The sequence below is a fragment of the Panicum hallii genome, chromosome 7 (assembly GCF_002211085.1).
Source record: "Panicum hallii strain FIL2 chromosome 7, PHallii_v3.1, whole genome shotgun sequence".
Taxonomy (NCBI): domain Eukaryota; kingdom Viridiplantae; phylum Streptophyta; class Magnoliopsida; order Poales; family Poaceae; genus Panicum; species Panicum hallii.
This window is the reverse complement of record NC_038048.1, coordinates 44,069,503-44,089,133: the sequence shown is the minus strand read 5'-3', so window position 1 is coordinate 44,089,133 and position 19,631 is coordinate 44,069,503. Positions and strand designations below refer to the sequence as shown.

Below are 19,631 nucleotides of genomic sequence, written 5' to 3'. Positions count from 1 at the left end.
ACATGTTGCATCACTTCTTTAATTGAAACTTCAGCCTCCTTCCTTGATGTGAAAGACGCGGATGACTCAGCTATTGTTGAAATCATTTCTTGAATAATAAGAGTTGTACTGGACTTTGCCTTCTTCGGTATTTTTAAGACAACACGAAGTCTTTTCTTTGCATTTTCAGATGTAGGTGTGACCTCTTGGACATCCTCCTCCTCTTCCTCTTGATATGCCCAATCATGAATGATATCTTCGTGATCTTTCTCGTTAGGCACATCATTAATCCCATCAACAGTGAAAGGCCCAAACATCTCTCTTAGTTGTTCCTCACACTGAAGTGGTTTCTTCTTGAATTTTCCACACCCAGGAATGTCCTGTACAACACCATTACTTTCGATTACAACACAGATATGTGAAGAATACAAAGATGCCTCTTAAAATCATAAGAACTAACCTTTTTGGTCTTTCTCCACTATTCATTGTCCATGACAATGATCCCTTTAGCACTATCCCAACCTGTCCCTGTTTGCAATCTCATCAACTTCTGCCAAATAGTCCAGTCTATCTTTAACTTATCCCACTTGTTCTTTATTTGTGTCTTCGTCAATTCAATACCGGTCATTTGAAAGAACCTATCCGAAACCTCAGTGTAACCTAAAGTGTTTAGGTGGGTATCTGGTCTATTACCCTTCCTAACTTGTTTAGCCAACAATTGACATATTATGGTGAGGTACGCATCTGTCCATTCCATTGCATCTCCCTATCCATTATTCAAGCAATATTTTCAAGCAAACAGCACTCAAGAAACATGAACTAAGTAATATTCAGTGCAGACAAGCATATCTTCAAATATTCAGTGCAAATATACTACCTTTGGAGCTGGTGCACGTTGAGCGGACGAAACAGCGGCGCCACGGCCGCCCGCGCCCAGACCGCCGGTGCCCAAGCCGGCCGCGCCGCGCCCGCCCGCGCCCCGGCCTCCTGCGCCGCGCCCGCCTGCGCCGCCCGTGCCTACGCCACGCCCGCCCGTGCCTGGTCCGCGCCCGCCCGCGCCAGCGCCTGCGCGGGATAGCCCAACCCGCGGCACCTGTGCCCTGACCGCCGGCTCGAGCGCCCCCTCCAAATCCAGTGCATCCGGCGCCGATTTGACCCCAATAACAGCAGCTTGGGGTGAAGGCTCGACGGATTCACCCATTTGCTGCATCTCGACGTCGGGGAGAGCTCATCGGTGGCATCCATGGCCGGCGGGCTAGGGTTTCTCCCTGGTGGTGGTGGTGTCGTGCGTTTCTATGGAGGAGGTGAACGAAGGGATAAGCTGGGGGTCGGGGTGGGTGGTGGGAAGAATAGAAGCGAACCGTTTTCTGTGTAACCGGTGGTGGTAATTACCCCTGAACTCCATGAGAACTTTGATTTCAATAATTCGTGGAGCACCTGTTTTGCTACTCCACCAAAACAGTGGAGTTTGCCCCAGCAACATAATTTTTTAAGAAGTAGAGTTGGTGGAGTTGGAGATGTTTGGCAATACAAAGTTGAAGCAGAGTAGTAAAACTGGCAGTGGAGCAGTCCGAGACAGGCGCCAGCAACACCAACTCCGTCCGGGTCGCATCGGCTGATCGGCATCCCGGTAGCGCGCCGCGGCGGGAGCACGACGTCAGTGTCAGGCTTTGGGCCCGGCTGGAATACATGGGGTCCGGTAACAGTCTGAGCCCACCACAGCTGCTGCTCAAACCGAGACCCAACTACCTCAGGCCCATTTGCCTCCATTCGGGCCCCAATTAGAGCCCATTTATAAATATAGCTCCATTCTCCTCTTCTCCCCCAGCAACTCGAATCACCAAACCGGAGAGACCAAACAGGCGGGGTTGAGCACCCTCCCGGATCTCCAGCCCGCCTCCGCCGCGTCGCCGCCGCCGAGCGCCGCAACGATGGCCACCCCGGACCTGCTCTTCAACCTGCGGAACCTCTTCTACCTGGGCGCCTACCAGGCGGCCATCAACAACAGCGACGTCCCGGGCCTCGACGCCGACGCCGCCGCCGAGCGCGACGCCATCGTCTTCCGCTCCTACATCGCGCTCGGCTCCTACCAGGTGCGAGCAAATTGACTCGGCGTCTGGCTCACCCTAGCTCGCTGCGGTTTTTGTTCGGCTCTGATCGCGCGTGCCTCCCTGTGTTTCGTGCAGCTTGTGATCAGCGAGATCGACTCGTCCGCCGCGACGTCGCTGCAGGCCGTGAAGCTGCTTGCGCTGTACCTCACCGGGGATAAGGTTAGCGCGCTGGATCTGACCTATTCTGCCTCTGATCTGTTTCCTGATTGTTCGCTGCGGGTCTGGATCTGGGTCTTTTGAGTTGGGGATCGTTGTGAGAGTAGGGTTAGATCTGTCACTGCTATACTGAGTAGTGTGATCTGGGGTTAGATCCTATTGGTTGCTAGCGCCATTTCTCAATTGAAAGCATGAGCTCATTTGCGCAATGGGTACTATGCTCCTCTGTTTGGTTCGCGTTCTGAAGTAGTTTCATCTCAATAATTTAACATTTGTACACTGCTTCAGGAACTGCCCTCTCTTATCTCTCCTTCCTGCTAGGGGCGTACGGTTGATGATGTGGTTACTGGTTACAATATAGCATAGAAAATATGATTCAGTTAAAACTAACTCAACACTATCAGCCATTCAGGTTTGTTGGTGTAGGACATGTGTTGGGCATTTGCAAATTGTTCTGCAACATGTGCCTGCATATGAGCTCTCAGGGGAAAAACATATAAATGGGACATTTAGTTACAAATTGCAGACCTCCTTTTTTTGGTATAATATTTGGTAAATTGAGACACATTCAGCTCGTATCTTGATAACAAAGTTTCAAATGATGATGCAATGCTACCAAAGAAAAAATCTGGAAGCATTTCTTTGAGAAACCCATAATGTTTACCACATAATGTTGATTATAGATTAGATGATGTGATATTTCTTGTGGCAGTTCTTACCATAGGATATTTTTTCTGCACACTAAATGCCTTTTTTTTCTTATGCATTTCTGAAGGAAGGTGCAATCTCCAGTCTCAAGGAATGGTTGAGCGATTCAGCAATTGGGAGCAATCCTGTTCTTCGATTGATTGCTGGAATTATATTTATGCATGAGCAGGACTATAATGAGGCGCTCAAGCACACACACTCTGGAGGAACTCTGGATTTGTATGTTTACCTATTCCCTCCGTCCTTTGATGGTTTACACTTTCGGTATTGAAACATTGATGGGACTTTCGAATTTTGATTGCCATAGGCAATGCTGTATATGATTATTTTCTGTTTGGTATAAAGCTGAAAATCTTACTAACAGAAAAAAGTAACTTAAAACACCACAATTTCTTTCACACTGTTCATTCCCTCACTGACGTGGTTGGAAGCTTTTCCTGTGCTTAATAGCTCCTGCTTATAGCCTTCCATGACCATATGTTCTTTATGGTTATCTTGTTGAAATTGCAATGGGTGAGAGTTGGGCCATTTAGATGTTCATTTTATCATTGATAGATTCTGTGATTGGAAGTTATATAGGATATCGTTTTAGTGATTTTGATTTTGACATTGCTGTTTTGTAAATTATCTGTGAAGCTTTGAACCTCATTTGTGTCTAGCATCCATCAGACTTAAAGCTGTTTGTTGACTGGACTCTCATTTGGTTACAGGCATGCATTGAATGTCCAGATCTTCATTAAGATGCATCGTTCAGACTATGCTGAGAAGCAATTGAAGATCATGCAACAAATTGATGAAGACCATACACTGACACAACTTGCAAACGCATGGTTGGACATTGCTGTTGTAAGTAATTTCACAGTCCAATGTTATTAATACTGAAGTTTTATCTGCATTGATCTTTTATCGGAAACAATATGTTTAACATCATTTTAATCAATGGCGCAGGGTGGCTCTAAGATCCGTGAAGCTTACCTCATATTCCAAGACTTTGCTGAAAAGTACCCAATGACAGGGATGGTTCTGAATGGGAAAGCAGTTTGCTGTATGCACATGGGAAGCTTTGAGGAGGCCGAGACTCTATTGCTTGAAGCATTGAACAAGGTTTGCACTGATTGCCCACCTTTCCAGCAATGGAAACTCCAAAACACATGACACTTGTTTTTTATTTTTATTTTTTTTGGAAATGTATAAGGGGGTAAACGATCTCTAACCCTCTTTTCTATTATTGTAGGATGCAAAAGATCCTGAAACTCTTGCCAATCTCATTGTATGTAATCTCCACCTTGGCAAATCATCATCACGATTCCTCAGGTATGATTGTATATTCCTTTTCTCATTATGTGATTGTGTATGCCTTCTCTTGTGAATTTGAACTAATCCAGTAAATGCATAGTAAACTGATCTAATGGTCTTTGAAATATACCAGCTGAAACAATGTTTCTTACATAGAAATGACTAGCTTGGCTGCCAGACAAACGAGATTGTAGAATATGTTTCTGTCAACTTTGTATTAAGCTTTGTGTTTAGAGGCTTAAACTTTCAAGTCAAGCAGATAAAGTGAGAATTCCATTAGGCATCAGAGGCTAGCATTCTGGTGTAATATTTTATTCTATTATCACACAAAGAGCTGCAACCTGGGGTTTGGGCTTTGGCGTATTGCAACATGCTGGGAGTAGAACCACAGGAACTTTGTCATGACATATTTTTAACATTTTATGAATTCCTCTGTTCTAGTCTCATGCAGCACAGCTGTGGCTTTAGGCCTCTGATCCTGATTTTGCATATCTGGGACTAACATCTTACAGCCACTTGTTCCTGATCTCATGTGTCCTGAGAATGTCTCAACAGCAACTTGAAACTGATGTATGTTGGCTGTGTTTGCCAGTCCAACTTTTGTTCATGCGCATTCAAGAAGACTGTTCCACTTGCTTTACATGCCACCAATGTAGTATGAAAAATAAGCGGTTGGGTATACTAGGATCCTCTATTGCCTTTGAAGGGTGTTATAAATCACATAGGGTCACCATAAGCTTTATCAAATTTTTAATTTGTTTAGTGATTTATGAAATATTCAAGACACAGAAGATTGATACGTTGAAGAGCTGAGGACAAAATCAAGACCATAGTTACTATGGATGGATTCATTTTTACCATTTCCTGGTGCACCATGGACATTATAAGTAGAATTTTCCTTGCTTGGTTTTGGTGTCTAGAAACCTGCTAAGTGGCGAGCACAATGGTGCCAAGACAAGCGTAGCTTGCTTCCAAGTTCTAACTTTCTTATTACTCTTTGCAGCCAGCTGAAGCTATCGCATCCTGATCATGTGCTAGTGAAGAACTCAGCATCATCAGAAGCAAACTTCGAGAGGGCCCTCCAAGCCGTTGCTTGAGCACGACAAACCGCATCCAGATTACAGAAAGCAGCACATTGGTCCAGTTTCCCATTTGTTGTGTTTAACACAGTGGAGTGGTGGTTCTGTTTGTCTAATTTCCTCGATGGTAATAGTAAAGTTACATGGCCAATTCTGTACCGGAACAACAGCTGTATAAACGGATATGTAGAATATCGATTTGTTACTTTTTGTCGTCAACGTCAGCATTTTGTTATGTGGCCAGACTAGCAATACTGCCAACCCCCTGTTGTTCTGTTGTGGGCGACGTTATAAGCAGCTTGCTCGTGCGTGCTTCTGGACCTCACGCTGATTGTCTGCTGTGCTGCCTGAATTCTGGCGGTTTTCGTGGCGGCGGTCTGCTTATAGTTGTCGGGCAAGCTTAGCCTGCCGAACGCTTGTTACTGGAGAAACACTGTCTGTAAGCTGAGGGCAGACGATTGGCCTCTGCTTCTTACTGCGTCTTATAAACATATCGATGATTTGGCACTGCTGCTTGATGGTGCCGTTGATTATTCTTTGCTTCTTGCAGCGACGTAAGTCCAGCGCATTTCTTTGCTAATGGATGGTTGTGTCTATTTTCTTTTATCTTGGATAATGTTGTGTGTAACATTTCATTTTCACATAAAATGCAAACCAGCCTAATTTTCCTTTCAGGACAGTTATTTGCATTTTTTAGAAGGAAAACGGGCAAGCAAAACTGTTTGCATCAAAGGCTTAACCCAAAACTGCCTCGTGTTGTGACTTACGAGATGTATACCAGTAGCACAGTTGCGCAAATATTATTGCTGAGTTTTTCTTTCCAACCTTTTGAAAGTTCGATGGGCTAGTGGCAGTAACTGGCTGATATTTTTATCCGCTGAGTAAAAGATGTTGCCTTTTTTTTGTAGAATAGAATCTTTTTTTTTAAAAGAAAGTAGAATAGAATCTCTAGTGTTACTCTTTTCAGCGGGAAAAAAATCTCCCGGGAACAAGACGAAAATGAACAGAGACTCCAATAATCAAGACTGAGAATGCCCAATGTCGTCCCAGAAACAAGCCACAAAACTTTCATAGCGGGGTGAATGAACATTTTTAACAAAACAAAGAACATTACATTATACATTACAGGAAAGCAAATGACACCTTTGGTTTGGTACAAAAATTAGTAATAAATTTTTGTTACACTGTAAACTTCGTATATATGACACACACACTTTATTCGTATATAAATCTTTTTAGTCACTACAAGCCCCAAGGCCACAACTCTCACGTACACTGGTTCATGTTACAATATTGATACACAATTACAAAATAAATGCAAAATCCACAGCTCCATTTATATCACGAGCCAAAGTGCTCATGCATGAAGCCATAAATGCTTAAGATATCTATACGTATGCATTACTTGACTGATTTATCATCAAATACTATACTTATAACCTTAACCCACGCATGGATGCATGCATGCGGATATAATTAGTGACACATACTCGGTGATTAGCGAGCTTGATTAGGGGCACTGGAAGCTGGCTGGCACGTTCTTGTGGCACTCGTTGACGAGCACCTCGATGGCGATGGGGAGCACGAGGTTGATGCTGAGCGCCTTGGCCTTGATGGTGGTGCAGAGGCAGAGCGCGGCGTCGAGGTCGGCCACGCCTTTCAGCAGCGGGCAGCACTTCTCGCTGGCCTTGGCGCCGATCACGGCGTGCACCAGCCCGTTGAGCGCGTCCACGCACGCCAGCAGCTTCAGCGTGTTCAGGGGGCACTTGCCCGTCGGCGTGGACGGCGGCGCGGACGACGGCGGCGGCGGGCACGGCACGGGCGTCGGGGGCGGCGGCGGCGGCTTAGGCGTCGGGCAGGAGGGGCAGGCCGCGGCCGGCGCGAGCTGCGCGACCAGCGTGGCCGCGACGAGCAGGAGCGCCACAATGCGGTGGTTCTTCGCCATGGCGAGCGCGGGGCTTTAGCTAGCTAGCTAAAGGCTATATATAGCTGAGCTCAGCTTGAGTGGTGCGAGTGAATTGAAGCAGGGCGAGCTGTGGGCGCGCTTATATAGGCGTACGTGAGGCTGCGATCGAAGCGGCAATGGCAATGGCCGAGCTGGTGCCATGTCTCACTGTCTCGTCTCGGCAGCCATGGTTGTGGCTGGCGTCGATCGTCGTTGCTTCGACGCCCAAGTCATGGCGAGTTGTCCTCTCGTTCTTGGAATCGCGCGCGCATGTGAGAGTTGAGAGGACGCCGGGTCCCCATGTCGCGGTTGATCTGAATCCTCTGCGGCGCACAGCCGGGTTTTGACTGTGGCGCTCGTCCCGTACACTCGCCGACTCGCGCGGTTGTTTTGTTTTGTAGACTTGGTAGTTTTCGAGTGCCTGTGTTTTCCTTGACGCGTTAACTTCGGAGTAAGCGCGTCAACACAAGCTCCAAAACTGATCTCCGTTGGTGCACGCATACGGCCGGCTGGGTGAAAGAGAGAAACCTTACCTCACTTTTAGCAGCTAGCTAGCTGGCTTCATGCCTAGCATACATCATCTGACAGATGTACCCCTAGCAGTTACATTCTTACTATCAAGTAAAAAAAGAAAAGCAAATGTCTTGCAGCACCATGTTCTTTGTTCTTTCCAGCACGCAGGCACCAAATGTATGCTTGCAATCTGTTTGCATGGTAGCATGGGACCCTACTCCGTTATTATATTGGCAGTTTGGCACTATCTTCAGATATTTCAGAGGACTATATTGCATTCATTCCAACCATCAATAATCATCGTATATTTCTCTCTTCAAGAACGAATAAACGAGAGAGAGAGAGAGAGAGAGAGAGAGAGAGAGAGAGAGAGAGAGAGAGAGAGAGAGAGAGAGAGAGAGACTGAATCTCTGATCAGCTAGGTCTACCAGCTAGCTAGCTAGCTTCCGATACCGTTTGCCGAGGGGTGCACACTACTCCTACATATCTCCACCAGTAGTGTAGTGGATCACATCCACCGGGCCACATTTCTTGGACTTTCTTCAGCTGCAAGTGGATCATCCATGGACGGATACCTCCCACCATCCGTACGAACAGGGCACAGTACTAATAAGCTCCTACTAATCGAACGATTTTCCAATAAGAACACAGCGCAGGATTACAGGCCCGGGGGACACGGATTGACAGGGAGGCGCCGGCGTCCCTCGCCCAATGATCCAAGCCGGGCGACATCAAGCATTGGCTGCCCGTTGGAAGGGCGTGGGCAGCGGGGCTTGGCGCCTTCCCGTGCCGACCTCCATGTCCCCGTCATCCAGCCATGCATACGCATCTCTCGATCTCTAGCTTGGTCTCTCACTCTCCATCTCTTCATTCGTCAGCACTGCTGGTTCCGTTCGCCTCGACCTGTCTGAAAGTCTGAACGCGGCGCGTGCATGAACGATGCTGTGGTTACTACACATGTATGGCCTGAAAACGTGGCCGTCGTCTCTTCTTGCTCTCCGGATGCCACCTCAGCTCTCCTGTTTGCCTGTTTGTGCATTGGCGAGAGAGCTCTGTCGTCGTTTCTCTTTTGCGAGGAGAGAGAACTTTGTCGTTGCCCCCCTTGCATTGTGTACAACACAAACAAATCAAGCAAGCTGATCTTCCTGTCCTCCGGCCGGCGTGCGATTGTTTAATTTGGCTGTGTGGTTGCTTTTCTTTTCTACCCCTGTAGCTGTAGTAGAAATAAAGATTTTGGCAGGTTAAGTTGGCGATGATGCCTTGTTTGGGAATTGGGAATGCAGCGTGCTTTTGATTACTTCAAAACTGCTATTGTTGGTCTCTCTCTGAATGGCACTCAAACTGACTCGTCACTTCGTCAGAGCATGCAGTACCTAAATTGAAAAACTAGACTAGTAGTTAAATTGTTGAGAAGATCGTAGAAACCAGCTGATAGGGTTTTGAAACCAAAGTATATATAGACATAGTACGTGGCCAAGTTTTTACCACTGACTTTGTGGAATGCGACGGACAAATACTCCAGAAACGAAGATGAATTGTTTGAACTTGTTTGTTATTATTAGTTGGTCAAGTGAGATTACGCAAGCAGTGATTATATACTGAAGTTGGTGATAAAACGAAACAACGTATACGCACGCAAGACGCGGACGTTACAGCTCCAGTACCATTGACTCAGTGACTACTAGAATATAAACATGCACATATATCGTCTTCGTCTGCCGCTGACATACGAGCACCATGGATGCTGAGTTGAGACTCGAACCTCGATAAAATTGCGACACGTGTATGTCGTACATCCTTGCCCAGAACATATCTGCGGGATAGGAAGGTAATTTGCATGCTCCGGCTGTACACCTGTGCGGATAACGCGCACACGGAGGCCTCCCTCGCTCGATGTTTCGTTGGCGGAGCGCACATTATTACAGCAGCAGTTTGTCATGTCTGCCATATCTGCTTGCTGGCTCGGCATACCCCCATCTCCTTCGCCAGGGCCCCGCCCAGGGATCGGTCGATGTGATCCCTTACCTGCCAGCTCATAGCTTAGCCATGTGGCAACATTTTGAGCGAAATATCGTGCGAAGTTCGTAGCTAATTTGCGCGTGAGCTTGAAAATTTTAGCCGCGCTTGAATTCAGTTAGCTTGCATTGGAATGGGCGCGGCACTAGAGCTTCTCTGATTCTGGCCCTCTTTAATAGAGCTTCACTTAACTCCGGCTTCACCACTGTAGCATGGAGGAGCTGGGCTGGTGGAGCTATAAATTGTGGCTCCACCGATTTTTCGTGGTCTTGTGAAGCCAGTTTGGATGGATTCCGTTTGGTACAGCTCTGAAGCCGCTCATGGAGCCGTTCGTTGTTGTATCGAAACAACTTGCATTGGAATGGGCGCGGCACTATCCCTGTTCTGGTTCGCCGACGTTTTCTCCACGCCAGAGCGACGCCATCCCCCTGTATCTTTTGTAGTAGAGGTCGGATGTCGTCGCAGGTTGTTTAATTTGCAAGAGGGCCTCATGATCTCCGCCGTGTTAGAGGTTGCGGCCGGCCTGACTGCCCGCCTGCGCTGGTAACGCTGGTACAGCGCGCGCGTCGCTGTCCCGGCCGGCTCCCGGCGAGCGTGTGGGCGGGTGACGGTGCTGCGGCCGGCCGCGCCAGCGCGTGTATTCCTGACCCGACAGATCCACAGCGGCGGCGAGCAGGGCGTGATGGAATAAATAAGAGTTTCAGTTTTAAATTAATCCGAAGATAAATCATGACCATGATGAAAATTGCGTACAGAAAACGAATAGATCTAAACATGCTCATAATGTAATTTAAGATAAAATATTGCAGCAACAAGATCAACCCTAACCAGATCATACTAGGTATGAAAGGCATAGTTAGGAACAGAAAATCGTACGTTTCTTGTCCGACCGGAATAACCAGGCAAAGAAGACGACGGCGACGATCAGCACCTCCGCGCGCTTGACGACGCCAAGTCGCGCCCTACTCACGAGGAGGTAGACGAGCCGTGGTGACGAGGACATAGAGGACGGCGATGTGGAAGCGTTCGAGCAGTCGCGCAGAGCGCTTCCTAAAAACCTTATTCGCCCTCTCCCAGTGCAGGATCGCTGAGGATGAGGTTCCGGAGACCTGCTCTCCCAATCGCCGGTGCACGCCGACGAATGGGATGAAGTAGCGTACGCGGCGGCGCAGCAGAAAGGTTGAGACGTATTTATAAGGAGAACTGTTAGGGTTTTTGGCGTCCCAAGGACCTAGTCGGTTACGAGTCCAAAAATTCCGCGCGTGAAATCCGTAACAGATTCAAAGTGGCAAAAGGAAGCCGTCAGGGAACAATCGGCTTTCAGCCGATTTCGGAACCTTTCACGCGCACGTCGCGCGCACTTCGCCCGAGACCAAAGAGCCGATCATGGGGAACAATCGGCTCTTTCGCCCGAGACCGGCTCTTTACAGCCATAACAGAATACAAATCTGCAAAAGAAAGCCGATTTCCCGCAAGAGTTGGACCCGAATTTTGGCGGACTATTCACGCCCACGTCGCGCGCCCGCGCCCTTCGCCCGAAGCCCGAGCCCGAGCCCGAGCTCGGCCCGGCAAGGCGAGGCGAGGCGAGCGAGCGCGCGCGTGTTCTTCCTTCTTCCTCTCACCCACACTTGCAAGAGCATAGAGAGCATCCAACAGTTTAAGCTAGATTTCTTCCACCTCCACTAGTAAGGTGGGACTAACTTGTTGCCATGCACCTATACACTAATAGGCTTTTGAGATTTTATAGGAATTATTTGGATTTACATGGGCTAGGCCCAAATATTCCAACAATCCCCCACCAGATCTCAAAGTCTCATTATAACTTTGCCTCAACCCACGGTTGTTTGATATATCAGTATTTCAATGAAGACTGTTAAGTTGAACTTCCATCTATAACAGCAAGTTACACTTATTCACAACTTGAACAATGGACTAAACCTTGAATTGCAAGTTTTGTGCAAATGAGTTTCACTTACAGTCAAACCGATACTTAACCTCTAGTAGACTACTTCGCGGTTGGAGCATATAGGTCGTACTCCGTGGTCTCTTCATGAGCTTAATAGAGATCACCCGAATCTCACAGACTGCGACCGTCCAACAGTCGGGCTCACATAGGTGTATCTTTTAAGAACGCTCTGCAGGACAACGTCTTTGCTAATTAAAGCCAACAGAATATATTAAGGCCAATGCCAACCTGCCATGCAGTAATCAAGAGTATTGCATCCTTCTCGAGTGAGTATAAAAGGTTACTCTCATGCTAACCTCTAGCTTGTTTTTCCCAGATCCTAATTTACGGGATCTCCGATCACATAGGTTAGGTTAACAGTAGGGAATAGCTTATACAGGTCTCAAACCCATCTCCTTGGATGCATTGTCTCTCACATTACGTGACAGCCTCTTGGTGAACGGATCAGCCAGATTTTTCTCAGTGTGGACATAACCCACAGTGATAACTCCGGAGTTTCTCATTTTTCTGACTGATTTTAACCGTCTCTTGATATGTCTTGAAGATTTCATATTGTTCTTTGAACTGTCTACTTTGGCAATCACCGTTTGATTGTCACAGTTCATCATTATTGCCGGTAATGGTTACTCGACAATAGGCAAGTCCATCAAGAGCTCACAAAGCTAATCGGCTTTCACTGTAGCTGTATCTAGTGCTGTGAGTTCTGCCTCCATAGTAGACCTCATCAGGATCGTCTGTTTGCATGATCTCCATAAAACAGCAGCACCGTCAAGAGTGAAAACGTATACACTAGTGGCATACAGCTCATCTAGATTCGATATGCAATTAGCATCACTGTATCCTTCCAGTACTTCAGAAAAAACGGAATAGTAAATCCCGTATTCCATAGTACCTACCAAGTAGTGCATTGTGCGCTCAAGCGCACGCCAATGATCATCTCCCGGATTACTAGTGAACCGGCTCAACTTGCTAACAGCAAAAGAGATGTCAAGCCTCGTTGCACTCGCAAGATACATGAGTGAACCAATCATGTGTGAATATCTCAATTGATCTCTGCCAATTCTTTTGTTCTTTGGAAGGATCAAGCTTGGATCATAGGGAGTTGGACTAGATTTGCTATCCTTATAGCCAAACCGATTCAACATTTTCTCCACATAATGGGATTGCGAAAGAGTAATCCTATTCTCTCCCTTCATCAGCTTGATGTTGAGAATAACATCAGCCTCACCAAGATCTTTCATATCAAAATTTTGACTCAAGAATATCTTGACCTCGTTGATTACATCAAGACTAGTCCTAAAAATCAGTATGTCATCGACGTACAAACACAATATAACTCCTTGACACCCATCATAACCTAGTCGGTTACGAGTCCCAAGACCTTTCACGCGCACGTCGCGCGCCTTTCGCCCGAAGCTCGGCCCGGCCCGGCCATGCGAGGCGAGCGAGCATGCGCGTGTTCTTCCTTATTCCTCTCACCCACACTTGCAAAAGTATGGAGAGTATCCAACTATTTAACCTAGGTTCCCTCCACCTCCACTAGCAACATGGGACTAACTTATTACCATGCATCTGTACACCAATAGGCTTCTGAGATTTTATAGAAATTATTTGGATTTACGATTCCAACAGGGCGTGCATCATTTCGATCGGCGCATGCACGCGCCGCTAGCTGGGTTTGTCAACGCGATTTGTCGTCGTCGATGGGCGAGGGTGCCCACGGACCAGGGGCATCTACAGGAGCCACCGGCCTACAGGCGGCGACGGCGACCGCGGCTGCACGCCACCGAACCGGCAGGCACAGATGCGCACGAGCATCAGCATCCGAGGAGCAGGAGAAACGAGACCGACACATGCTCTCTGCAGTCGGAAGTGCGTGTGTGTATATATATATATTCCGGAAAATGCCTAAGCCACGTATCGCACTGCCCACCACGGCCCATTTCTCCCCACCATCATCCTAGCGTGTGGAAACAGCACAACAGAGCACTAGTTCTCCTGCTTTTTATATGCGAGGATACGTGACGTGGTATGTGGCAAGTATGTATGTTATCATATTTTTTTCTATGTTAGTGATTCGTTATTTTTGCTAAAGATACTGGTATGCAGCATGCATCCAGTGTAAAATAATAGATTCAACATTCTTATAAGCCAAGTTCAACATTTCAGATACACTAGTACAACATTTTATGCAATAATGTTGAAATGGTATAAATAAAATGTTGAAATGGTGCATCCAATTTGTTGAGTTTTTTAAAAATTAAATAACATATGCAATTTGGATCTCATTTTTTTTTGCATTAATTCTAAACAGCGCCTCGGTTCAAACAGAATTTAAATTGGACATATGGTTCGAAAGTCACGGTCATTTGAATGTTCGGTTCTCCCTGCCTACTGCAGTCAGGTACGCTATTGCAAGTTAGGTGCGGCCATGCGGGCACGTGTCTTTCTTCTCTAAATTTCCAGCCAGCGCTCTCGCTTGATTTATTGCTGTTGGATTCATATTTGCACACAAATCTTAAAGTGGAAGTTATATATCTTTCCCATCTTCCGGAAGATACATAGGATTACCGTCTGCAGTCTACCCTGCTGCTAGATGGGAGCCCGCGCTGCGCGGCGACCAGCCCAGCCCGGCCACGGAGGAGGTTCAGGGCCGGCCCTAGAACCGGATGCGAGCGTTGTGAGCGGGCCGAGTGAACCGAGGAGGGTGTGATCTCCGCTACCAGCAGCCTCGTACAATCTGTTGTGGGCTATATTCCGGCCCGCTACCCGAACGGATACCACAAGCTGTTTTCTCTCGGACGCGATTATACATCACATGTGATGGTTCCACCTGAAGGCGTCGCGTCGCATTTAATTCCTGCGCGCGCTCGGAAACATTAAACCCCCACCATCCTACTACGGTCCAATCAAATTTTGGCCCAATCAAAAATCAACGCGCAATAGACATATGTACATGGGCAGCCTGTGAGCACATGCACATGCAGACAAATTTTGTTCGTCATCAGCACGCAAACATGTTGAAGATTAATAAAATTAATAAATCTTAAATCGTATATCTAAATTAAATTCCAATTGCACCATTATCTTTCTTATGCCAAGATCTTCAAAACAAAATCACACTTGTCTATGTTTGCAAGATATTCTAAAAAAACATTCTTTTAATACTAAATAATTATTTTTGGCTACTGGGAATAAATATTTTAACAACACGAATAAATGATTATTTTCTACGAACAAAAAATTAAATATGACAAACAATTAATAATGTACTACGATGAAAATATTAAACATCACGAGCATTTGATTGTATAGGATAAGTGATGGGAAAGGAAAGCAAAATAAATTATTTTTTGACAAGTAGAAAATGGATAGGTGCTAAATAAGTTAGTACATAAAGTAAATAAATTATTTTCCACACTAACTAATCAATCTACAATGTGAATAAATTAGCATAGAATAAGATAATTTTTTTTATTTGATAAATAGATATCCACATAAAATTAAAATGAATAAGGTAAAAACAAAAATAAAAAATATTATAATATACATCAAAGGAATATAAGAAAAAATTAAAGTAGAAAAAGGGAAAATAAAAATATAAAATATGAAAAAAAAGATACATAACAAGAAAAAGTAAAAAGGAAAAAACTAGTCTAGTCGAGGCAAGAAAGTTAAATAAAAAGAAATAAACAAAGAATAAATAATATACATAAAGAATTAGAAAGGGAAGAAAAATAAAAATTATAAGAAAAAATAGGAAAGTACAAATAACTAGAACATTTTATGAGACATTTTTAATCAGGTTTTGAAAATATTTATGAGATATGTATGCACAAAACAAATTATTTGAACTCGCAGAATAAAATAATTTTATTCATCGAACAAACTATAAGTTACAGAAAAAAAATATATATATATATACCTTAGAATAAATTACATGAACACATGGAACAAAATGCATTCACACTGCAAACAACTTACTTTTATAGGCGGAACAAAAATTTGCATATGTGAAACATATACATTGCTTATATAGAATGGATCGGATATTATAATTCATGAAAAGTAAATAGATAAGTTTAGGGATATAAAGTAATATGGAAGAATTAATATTTAAGAGGGATACATAAAGAAAGAATGAGGAAAAGAATATATTACGAAATAAGAAAATTGCAAGAAAAAATAAGTTAGTAAATAAAGGAGAAAAATAAAACAAAATATTAAAGAAAGAACAAAATAAGAAATATTGGAAGATCAATATGTGTATACACATATATTTACCCAAATCCGTGGTTATAAAAATTAAGAGTAAATAAAATTATAAAAATATTATGTACATATAGATTAAAAATAAATATGTACAAGGATTAGATAGAAAATATGAAATATGAGAATATTGGAATGGAGAAAAAGAGCCCGAGAAGATATGAATCCGACAAAGTACAATAAAGAAAAAATAATAAATAAGAAGGAAAAAGAAAAAACAAACTACAGAGTTCAGTAGCATAATAGGCTGGCAACGGTACCAGTAATTGCCTAGCAGGCTGGTAGTGCTAGCAAAAGATAAGAACAAAGCAGCACTAGCAGTCAACCGTAGCGTAAATCGAGGCAGCAATTTGATTAATTGTTGATGGCTTGATGCACCGTATCACGGAAGCGCACCATGTACAAAGAGTAATATTTATAATATTGGATCTCGTGTAGTCCGCGGGAAGGCAACAGGTTCCCTCGAAGGCTATAGATGCTATTGGGCCAAATAAGCTAATAGACAACCCACCAGCGGACGCTTCTCTGGTTCACGCGATGGATGAGAATTTTATAACATATGTGATGTATAGCAGTGGCGGTTTTCCTCTTCCTCTCTCTTTAAAATAAAAGACATTTTGCTCTCCAAACTAGTCCCTCTTTCCTGAAATTTAAGGTATTTTGATTTATCCTAAATCAAACTATTCTAAATTTAACAAAGTCTATAAAAAAATAATTATGAAATATAATTTTATATTTTGTTTATTTGATGTGTTAGAGATTAATATTATTCTCTACAAATTAGATTAAATTTAGATTATTTTAATTTAGAATAAGGCAAAATGTTTTACATCACGGAACGGAGGGAGTATGGCACCTAATAGTACAGTACGTCGCGGCATCACCATGGCACGTTGTTGCTTCTCAACAAGATCAGAAGTCACGCTCCACAGCAGCTACCAGTACGAGCGAGTACGATGAGCATCCCCTTCCTTGAGCACAAAGCAAGCGGCCGGAAAATGCAGACACGCCGCACGTTCCCCCGCCCGGCGACCTCGAGCGACGTACTAACATTTTTCCCGAGCGGCAAGCAAGCATAGATACCAAGACTAAACAACAAGAAAGGCGGCGGCCCATGCATGCACGGCCGGCCACCGCACTGCAGTTGCAGGAGCTAGCTCCCGACGACGCACCACGCATCACCATTCACCAAACGGAGCGGTGGATGGAGAGAGGGGTAAAGCTAGGAGCGAGCACGAAGCGACGCCGAGAGATTTCAGTTTTAGTTTTTCAAAAAAGAGAGAGATTTCAGTTTTTCTTGGGAAATAAAGCGAAAGCGGGGACGGAGCCGGCTAGCGCATACAGGATCATCTCATCCACCACCGCCACCGCGGCCGATCCGCCCCTTTTCCATCTTTCCCCGCTGCGCCGCCCGGCTTTTCGTTTTCGCTTCCCCGCCGACCGCTTTGGAGATCCATGGCCGATCCACACTGCAGCCGCTGCTGCTGCTACCCCTTCAACCTCGCGAAAGCCAAGGATATAAACAGACCCTGCTGGCTGCACCAGTGGCGGGGCAGTGCCAATCACGGGACAGAGCAGCAAGGCAGCCATGGCGCGCGAGGGCAGAGTGATCAGTCGCGGGTTGGTAGTGGCGGTGTCGCTGCTGCTGCTCCTGCTCTGCTCCACTCGGTGTGGTAAGTGCACACCACTCACTCACTCCCATGCACGATCGATGATCGTAAGGTCAGTGATCAATGTGATCCCCCACCCATCATAACAATGCAGAAGCGAGAACCATCAGCAGGCGGCTGCAGAGCAGGAGCAGCAACCCGCTGCTGAACGCGCTGTTCAAGCTCAACTTCATCCGGACGGTGGAGCCAGCGCGCCTACGGCCGCCTCCGACCGCCGGCGCGGACGCCGAGAGCCTCGCCGCCGGCGACACCAACGCACCGTTCTGCGTCAACCCGCCGGACGCGCCGCCGTCGTCGACGACGGCGCCTCCCTTCGTCTCGACGCCGTTCACCCCGTCCTTGCCGGACCAGCCCCCGCCGCTGCCGCCAATCACCCCCGTGCCGCCGTCCTTCGAGCCCAGCCCGCCGGACAGCGGCGCCCCAGGCGGAGGCGAGAGTGGCGGTCAAGGCCAAGGTGGCGGTCAAGGCCAGGGTGGCCAGGGTGGAGGTCAAGGTCAGGGTGGAGGTCAAGGCCAGGGCGGCCAGGGAGGTCAAGGTCAGGAAGGCCCACCAGCATCCACGACGCCGAGCACGCCGCCGCAGGTCGGCCCGGGCGCGCCGTTCGGGTCGGCGCCGCCGAGCCCCATCGTCGTGGTGCCGACCCCGCCAGAATTCGGGCCCGGTCCCGGCTCAGGCTCCGGCGGTGGCTCGGGTTCCGGTGGCGGTGGCGGTGGCGGCGGCGGCCCGTTCCAGCCGCCGATAATCTACCCGCCTCCGCTGGCGCCGCCGCTGCCGCCGGGGGCCGGGCAGACGCTGTGGTGCGTGGCGAAGCCGACGGTGCCGGACCCGATCATCCAGGAGGCCATGGAATACGCGTGCGGCTCCGGCGCCGAGTGCGACTCCATCCAACCCAGCGGCGCCTGCTACCACCCCAACACCGTGCTCGCGCACGCATCCTTCGCCTTCAACAGCTACTGGCAGCAGACCAAGGGGACGGGGGGCACCTGCGATTTCGGCGGCACCGCCACCATTGTCACTAGAGACCCAAGTAAGCACCAGCAACTCACTTGCTCCCAAGTTCCAATGTGTGTGCCAACTGCCAAGGGCATGGCATGGTAACTTTGTCCAGTTTTGACCTTTGCTTCATGTCAATGTTACTCAAGGGTGTTGTCTAGCCTTTGCTGATCACTGTCAATTTTTCTCAATGGTGTTATTATGGGATGATCAATTCTGTACTAGTAAACAAGAAACATGCACACTTAGCTTTTGATAAACTAGAGTGCTTAGTGTGACTAAGACTAGTGCAGTGCTCTAAGCCTCTGACTGAACTTGGATTCTTACCACACAAGACGGGTTTATTCCCTATCTAGTACAGTAGTACTCCTCCTTTTCTATTTACTAATAATTGATAATGTATTCTAAGAGAAATTAATAGTCAAAGTTTACTAGACTCGAGAATTTTCCAAATCCTAATAGGCTACACTTTAAAGAAAACGAGGGAGAATATAGAGCATAAGAATTTGGGGAATCATGTTGTTTTCTTTGAAATTTCATTATGTTCTTGCTGTATAGGTGTGGCTTTTGCACTACACTTTTTCCTCCTTGTCCTTCTAGATGGATTCTAATCATATTATCCATTTCATCATCTGCAGGCTATGAGAAGTGCAAATTCGACCTTCTATAAGGGCACTCAAATAGCAGCAGAACAGACTGCAGATGTGCAAATTTTTCCCAAGTTCATTGGGGTTCATTGTTCCTTTTGCTTCTAGGCCACACCAGTTGCAGATTTTGTAACTAGCTCCTCTTCACTAGTATTATTTTGAATTTTGTAAGACTAATACTGTGCACAGCTGAAAGGTGATTCCATGACATGTTTGTTCCACAAGCTCTTAGACATGCTACTGCTTGCCCTCTTCACTTTCAACTTTCTTTGCCAATTGTTTA

At 46.3% G+C, this 19,631-nt stretch overlaps 3 protein-coding genes across 3 annotated transcripts; 2 read left to right on the top strand and 1 right to left on the bottom strand.

Moving 5' to 3' along the window:
• The first annotated feature begins 1,808 nt into the window (after window positions 1–1,808).
• Window positions 1,809–5,590, top strand: LOC112901582 (coatomer subunit epsilon-1). Its single transcript, XM_025970522.1, has 7 exons — window positions 1,809–2,072; window positions 2,166–2,249; window positions 3,022–3,173; window positions 3,665–3,800; window positions 3,903–4,058; window positions 4,189–4,268; window positions 5,254–5,590. Exons 1-7 carry the CDS (start codon window positions 1,911–1,913, stop codon window positions 5,345–5,347), a joined length of 864 nt encoding a protein of 287 aa, XP_025826307.1. The 5' UTR covers window positions 1,809–1,910; the 3' UTR covers window positions 5,348–5,590.
• Window positions 5,591–6,478: 888 nt separating this feature from the next.
• LOC112901699 (36.4 kDa proline-rich protein-like) lies at window positions 6,479–7,366 on the bottom strand. The gene has a single exon (XM_025970663.1). The coding sequence runs from the start codon at window positions 7,272–7,274 to the stop codon at window positions 6,840–6,842; it is 435 nt and encodes a 144-aa protein (XP_025826448.1). The 5' UTR covers window positions 7,275–7,366; the 3' UTR covers window positions 6,479–6,839.
• Window positions 7,367–16,828: 9,462 nt separating this feature from the next.
• Window positions 16,829–19,556, top strand: LOC112901133 (basic proline-rich protein-like). The gene is made up of 3 exons (XM_025969976.1): window positions 16,829–17,711; window positions 17,803–18,735; window positions 19,340–19,556. The coding sequence occupies exons 1-3, from the start codon at window positions 17,627–17,629 to the stop codon at window positions 19,369–19,371; spliced, it is 1,050 nt and encodes a 349-aa protein (XP_025825761.1). The 5' UTR covers window positions 16,829–17,626; the 3' UTR covers window positions 19,372–19,556.
• Window positions 19,557–19,631: the final 75 nt, after the last annotated feature.

Excerpts from the sequence above, each read along its gene's own strand:
- LOC112901582 (XM_025970522.1), top strand. The coding sequence starts at position 1,911 with ATGGCCACCCCGGACCTGCTCTTCAACCTGCGGAACCTCTTCTACCTG. Across the intron at positions 2,250-3,021 it reads TGTACCTCACCGGGGATAAG|GAAGGTGCAATCTCCAGTCT; the intron begins GTTAGCGCGCTG and ends GCATTTCTGAAG. Across the intron at positions 3,801-3,902 it reads CATGGTTGGACATTGCTGTT|GGTGGCTCTAAGATCCGTGA; the intron begins GTAAGTAATTTC and ends TCAATGGCGCAG.
- LOC112901699 (XM_025970663.1), bottom strand. The coding sequence starts at position 7,274 with ATGGCGAAGAACCACCGCATTGTGGCGCTCCTGCTCGTCGCGGCCACG.
- LOC112901133 (XM_025969976.1), top strand. The coding sequence starts at position 17,627 with ATGGCGCGCGAGGGCAGAGTGATCAGTCGCGGGTTGGTAGTGGCGGTG. Across the intron at positions 17,712-17,802 it reads GCTCTGCTCCACTCGGTGTG|AAGCGAGAACCATCAGCAGG; the intron begins GTAAGTGCACAC and ends ATAACAATGCAG. Across the intron at positions 18,736-19,339 it reads CATTGTCACTAGAGACCCAA|GCTATGAGAAGTGCAAATTC; the intron begins GTAAGCACCAGC and ends CATCATCTGCAG.